The sequence below is a fragment of the Phoca vitulina genome, unplaced genomic scaffold, assembly GCF_004348235.1.
Source record: "Phoca vitulina isolate PV1807 unplaced genomic scaffold, GSC_HSeal_1.0 scaffold15, whole genome shotgun sequence".
In the NCBI taxonomy this organism is placed as follows: Eukaryota; Metazoa; Chordata; class Mammalia; order Carnivora; family Phocidae; genus Phoca; species Phoca vitulina.
The window spans coordinates 5,654,238-5,660,853 of NW_022589718.1; the positions used below are offsets into that span (position 1 = coordinate 5,654,238).

General features: G+C 50.3%; 1 protein-coding gene across 1 annotated transcript in view; it reads right to left on the minus strand.

Moving 5' to 3' along the window:
* The window catches only part of HTRA4 (HtrA serine peptidase 4), an 11,510-nt gene extending 5,065 nt beyond the window's left edge, over positions 1-6,445 (minus strand). The window contains 8 exon segments of the mRNA XM_032413361.1: positions 328-336; positions 338-380; positions 784-898; positions 2,718-2,750; positions 3,160-3,354; positions 4,410-4,602; positions 5,466-5,562; positions 5,986-6,445. Of these exon segments, the coding sequence (XP_032269252.1) occupies positions 328-336; positions 338-380; positions 784-898; positions 2,718-2,750; positions 3,160-3,354; positions 4,410-4,602; positions 5,466-5,562; positions 5,986-6,445 (1,145 nt within the window).
* Positions 6,446-6,616: the final 171 nt, after the last annotated feature.

A 6,616-nucleotide genomic window follows, 5' to 3' on the forward strand; every position in this document is an offset into this window, starting at 1 on the left:
GACCCGCGGAGCGTGGGGACGCCGGCGGTGGTGCCCCATTGTCACAGGGTAGGTATCTGTCTCTGGCGGGGGCGGGGGGGCAGTTCTCTACCAAAGCCCCGAACCACTGGACATATAAGGTCTATATAGCCACAGTGAAAGAAGCTACTAAAATGTACCGCAAATATTGGTGCAGGCAGAGACAGATACCTACCCTGTGACAATGGGGCCCTACACTCACAAGAGTAGCCAGCTGTAGTCCACATGCTTTAGATTCCCTGTTAAGACCGTCCAGCTATGCCTTTTGCTTCTGAAAAACAACGCAGACATACTGAAACCCATGCTTACTTCATAGTGAGGCAGCATTCGCAGACCAAGATACTTCTGTGAAAGAGCCTTTCCTGGAAAGGAAAGTTATAGGGTGTTACTAACAACAAAACTTCTTTCCTTTGGCAGAGCTTCAAAAAACAGCAAGTCATGGAACATCCTTACTATTATTATAACTGCCCTTTCAGGCTGTCAGCCTGAAAATGTGCTTCAGAGAACCTTTGTCACTAGCATGGACACTGCTCCCATCCACCTCCCATCTCCAGCCCATGGGTTTCCTTTCCGCCATAACATGTACTTCTGGGTACAACACAACTAGGCTTTGTGCCTAGTTCCCCCATATTGCCACCCAAACCACCATGATAAGAGCTGGGTACCAGTGACAGTATTCTACAGAATCCTAATGGCGGTCTCCAGAACAGATGGAGGGCTCCTGAAAAACACAAGAAGGGAAGAAAAAGTCCTAACTCCCCTTACCTTTCAACTGGCGCTCATGGAATTCTGCCAAGAACTGTTGAATTCGATCTGAGGGAATTGCAAAGGAGATTCCCGCGGTCACCTTCAATGTATTTATGCCAATCACGTCACCATCCTGGCAAGGGAGGAGACATCATTCAGTCACCAAGTCATGCAAACTGACCAGTGCAAAACCAGTGCCAGCAGAGGAGGAAATGAAGCTAGTCACTGGGGTCAGAGCACAGAGGGGCTAGAGGAAAGGGGACTTCCACAGGGAGCAGTGGACGTTGCCTTATAGGACACACAGTGTGGGAGGTAAGCCGGGCGGCGGGAGCCGGGGGGACCCTATCCATGTGCAGATCCCTGCTGAGGACAATTTTTTTTAATCTTGAGTTCATTTTTTCCTTCATCAAATGATTTTAAAAGTGAACCACAGTTTGTATTTTGACACAGGTTAAGAGGACAAGGAGTACTTGCCTTTTCTTCTCAAATGAAACTAAAAATAAACATGGAAAAGGCAAAAAGCTGTTGGATTTTCAGCAACACTTTAATGAAACTCTTCAGAATTAGCTAATTAACCTCAGAGAACAAAGCTCTACAAAGCCAAAGCTATGAAGTGGGAAACACTTTCCTCTTTGTGCACTTCATCACCCCTCAGCCTCTGTTGGGTAATGGGAAGGGTAAAAAAGAGACTTCTGGGGCGCCTGGGTGGCTCAGTCAGTTAAGCGTCTGCCTTCGGCTCAGGTCATGATCCCAGGGTCCTGGGATCGAGTCCCACATCAGGCTCCCTGCTCTGCGGGAAACCTGCTTCTCCCTCTCCCACTCCCCCTGCTTGTGTTCCCTCTCTTGCTGTATCTCTCTCTATCAAATAAATAAATAAAATCTTTAAAAAAAAAAAAAAAAGAGACTTCTGATCATATTAAATTACATATCATAACTCAGTAGGTCTGGAGTGTGGCCTGACAATGTGCATGTCACCCCTGCTCTAGTAAACTCACTATCTTTTTTTTTTTTTTTAAGATTTTATTTATTTGAGAGAGAGTGAGAGCTAGAGAGAGAGAGAGCATGAATACATACACGGAGAGGGAGAAGCAGACGCCCCATCGAGCAGGGAGCCCGACTCCAGGTTCAATCCCAGGACCCTGGGATCATGACCTGAGCTGAAGGCAGATGCTTAACCGACTGAGCCACTCAGGCGCCCCTAGTAAACTCATTGTCTACTAGAGAAAGCAGGCACAAGAAAATTACATAAGTAACATTACTATGAGTAAAAGAGTGCTCAGTAATTTCACATACAGTTAGCTCATCCTCCAAAAAGCAAGTGTAATGTGTAAAGAACCAAAAACAGTCAGCTCAAAGGGACTCAGCATGATCACAGACTGTGTGTCAAACAGCACTGCACTTTCTTATGTTTTCACAGGTATTTGAGCAACTAGAAACTCTTGCATTTCCACTAGAGACGCTGAATAACATCTAAGACTTAAATACATGATAGAGTAATGGATTCTCACTGTGGCTTTTCTCTATCAGGACTAAAAACCCGAACAGACACGTCATGTAGTTAGCATTTTGGGATGAGGGACAGTTCTTCACATGCAGCAGCAGGCGGTCTTTAAGGATAGACATTACATAGCACAGTTGGTCAGCTGACATATATTTTAGTTTAGTGCCCCGGGCTTTTGTTAACTACACAATGAAAACAGAAAGCATGGTGAAGAGATGTCAGTAAGTGGAAGTAAACCCTGGCACCCTTAGCTGGATGAGCTCACATGCCATATGATAAATGATGATAAATCCAGCACAGATCTTAAATCTTTGCTAACCATTTACTTAAGATGCAATAATAGAAAAGCATCCTACCACAAATCTCTACACAATTGTGACATCCTACTCTGCATCATCATTCTTGGAAAGTTGGGACGAGACATGAAACAGCAAGGCAAGTGGCCATTTACCAAGTTCACCAGAGGGCCCCCAGAGTTGCCGTGCTGAAGACAGAATTTGAAAAAGTCATCAGTGCTTTTCTCCTTGTCATTTATACGTAGTTCCTAAAGAGGTTTACCGAAAGCAGCCTGCTCTGGTGAGCACGGCAAAGCCGTGCCCCTGTCATCACCAACACTGAAGTCAGTGCAGGTAAAAGACAAGAGCCAAAGGACCACTGCCTTCTACAGCAGGGGTGACCTCTATGAAAGACCCGAAGAGACTGCCCAATATCACGGATGCCGACGATCACATCAAACAGGCTGAACAACATGGCATTCCATCCCTCCAGTGAGGGTCTAACTGAACTCTGGACAGCCCCAGTAGGCCAAAAGGAAAAGAGTGCCTTCTGACATGTTCTTCTCACTGTCCTGCCAGTACCTTATGGGCTGAGGAGAGCCCTCCCAAGTGACTTACATTAATTATGGCATCCGTCTGGATACAGTCCATGTCTGAATTCTTCAGCCCCAGCTCTCTGCCCCCTCGCTGTGTAGTGCTGACAATCCCTGCGGTCGCTGTGTTCTGCAGAGAAAACGGGCTGCCCAAGGCCACCATGAACTCTCCAGCCCGCAGGTCAGAGGACCTTCCCAGCAGCAATACAGGAAGGTCATTCTGCACACAGCCAGGAGGGATAGGAAGGACAGAGAGGTGAAGAAGAAATCAAGAATAGAATCAACCAGTATTTGTGTACAACACACATATGGCATGGTCTCTATCATTTGGGCACTTAAAATCCAAGAACCCCCCCACCCACTCATACAGGTTCTACAAGTGCCTGATGTTTCTTCCTCAAATTCCAGGAACCACCAACCTCTCACCTGGTAAGATGATCAGGATTATCTCTAAAACCTAAAATTACTGCTTTGTAGAAATTACTATAACTAAATGACCAGTGAAGTCGCTGATGAACATACCTGACATTAGCAACTTACTTAGCACTATACCAGCTCAAAATTTTATTTTTTTAAGACTTTTTATTTATTTACTTGAGAGAGTGAGAGAGAGCAAGCAAGCACAAAGGGGGTAGGGGCAAAGAGAAGCAGACTCCCCACTGAGCAGGGAGCCCAACCCTGAGATCCTGACCTGAGCCAAAGGCAGACACCTAAAGACTGAGCCACCCGGGCACACCTCAGCTCAAAGTTTTATAGTCAAAATTAAACCACAAACAGAAAGGAGAGTGCCCAGAACAGTGCTTCTCAAATTTTAATGTGCACACAAATCACCTAGGGATCTTATTAAAATGCAGATTCTGACTCAGTAGACGTGGGTGGGATCTGAGATCCTGCATTTTTAAAAAAATTCTTTCTCAGATAATGTCAATGCTGCTGATGTGCAGACTAGACTTTGTGTAGCAAGGACCTCAGAGTATTCCCAGGCAGCTCTGAATCCACTGCAGTCATTCCTAGTATTCTAAGGCAACCAGAGAAATAAGTTTCCCCGAAGCAGCATCTGTTGAAGAAGGAGGCTAGACAGTTAATAGAAATTGTTAGGGATATACAGACGGGCATAGAAGAAAATAAAAGAGTGAAAAACAGAAAAAAGGAAACTAGAGAAGACCATATACCAGGTAGAAAAGATGTGGAGCAAGAATGGGGTGAAGAGGAAAATATCAGCAAATTGATGGAAATCCCCAGATGTACAGACTGATTTGGCCCTTGCATACTCACATTTGGCTCGATCTTACTCAGTGCAAGATCCAATTGATGGTCAATGTCCTTGACAGTGGCTTCATACTGGACGCCACTCTGGAGCTCCACCTGGATCCGCTGCTGGTTGGTGAGGACATGGGCATTGGTAACAATGAGCCCATCCTCAGACACTATGAACCCAGAGCCAATATCCTTGTTGCTAGGAGGTGACCTGTCCCAGCAAGACAACAGCATAAGCAGAGGGCAGGAAAACCAGGGGATCCATCACAGTCTGCGGACATGGAACCTCTAATTTATCAAACATACCTCCACCATAGTTTTCTCAGACATCTTACTATTCCCTGTCTGTGTTTTCATTCTCTCAATGTGTAACTGGACTCTGAATGTTCAGCACCCTGGCCATCTCTTAGGAACACGACTGAGAGCTGATCCCAGCTCTCCTTTTCCAGGGACGACCCCCTCCCCTCCTTCTTCAGAGCTGGTCAGAGCAGCAACCCTCTGCTTCGTCCTACTACTAGTCCTACTACTGCGCGCACCTAGTCCTACTACTAGTCCTAGTACTAGTAGTCCTACTAGTAGTCCTACTAGTAGTCCTACTAGTAGTCCTACTACTGCGCGCAAACGTGGACCTAGTGCCACATTCTTGAGGACCCAGGAGGGAGGGAGTCAAAGAAGTCTGGTTCCAGCTTAGGTTCCACTACTAACTGGCATTGTGACATTGGATTTCCTTCCAGGCAAACGAGGGGCCTGAGCAAGATCACCAACAGGATGCCTTCTAGCTCTTACATCTGACCTTCCATTTTGTCCGTGGGAGATGAGGGAGAGAGAAACCCCAGACCCCGAAGTGCAGAGGAGTAGCCCAGATTTGGAAGCCACAATCCCTACGCTTCCGCTCTTTGGCTAAACCAACCCCGAACAGATTATTCAACCTGTTTGAGCCGCGACTTCCTCACAGCGGGTTTTACGGCTAAGCCTAAGCGATGCCTGTAAAGCCGTAGCGCGGGGGCCCGGAGCCGGCAGGCGCTCAGAAACAGTCCCGCGGGGTAGCTGGCGGCCTCCTCCTGCCTCCTCTACCTGCGGAACAGCTGCAAGTGAACCACAGATGGCGCGACCTTCTCCACCTCCGCGATGAAGTTGTACTCGCTCCGGAGCCGGCCTACACTTCTGGTCCCTGTGAAGGAATGCTCCACTCTTGGGGGCGGTGGGCGCCCCGCTGCTTGGCCGGATCGGGTGTCATATCCCAAATCTCCCGGGCTCTCTCCTCCTCTCTCCTTTCCCGCCCCTTCCTCTCTTCGGTCTCCCCTCTGTATTCACTGCCACCCCGCAAGGATACGCCTTGAGGGAACCAGACCTGTCATCCCGGGTGGGGAAAAAAAAGAAGAAAAAGGGAAGACGGCATTCAACAGGCCCGGGGAGGCAAGTGGGGAGAAACCACATGGGAACTGGTAAGGAGACACCTAAGAAGGAAAGAAAACTGGGAACAAGGAGTTGAATCCGGAGGCAAAGGCGGGAAGAGCCCGCGGCGCACCGCGCGACACAGGCGCGCCGCTTGGGGACGTTGCGAGCCACCCGAGCGCGCGGGCCCAGCGCTCACCTCCACCCGCGCAGCCGCCCTTCAGCACCGGCACGGCCGGGAGCGCGCCTCGGATGCGCGCGGCGCCGTTGTCGGCGCGCAGCGCGCACAGGCTGGGATGGGTGCGCCTGTCGCGGCCGCACACCGCCGCCCCCGCCGCCGGCAGCCGCACGTGCCGTCCCAGGCGCCGCCGAGGCGCGCGGCACTGCAGCCCCCGGGCGCACCGCCGGCGCAGCGCCCAGCCGCAGGCCTCGCCCTCGGCCGCCGCGCAGACGCGGCAGCAGCGGCAGCGATCGAGCACCGGCGTCGACCCCGCCGAGCAGGTGGGCAGCGGGGGGCAGCGCGTGGGCTCACAAGCCGCGGGACAGGGCAGCAAGGCCCTGGACCTCCTAGCCTCGACTCTGAGCACAGGCGGCGGAAGCAGCAGCCACAGCAGGAGGAGCTGTCCCAGCAGAGCTGGCCGCCGCAGAGGTCTAGTCATCCTGCCCCCTTCCTTCTTCACGCTCCGGTTTACTTTGGACCGGCAACTGCTCTAAAATGAGCAACACTTCTTCCCGGCTAGGGTGCCGCCTCCCTCAACCCCCGGGCTTTAAGGGGCAGAGCCTGGCAGACCTCTACACACACACACACACACACACACACACACACACAC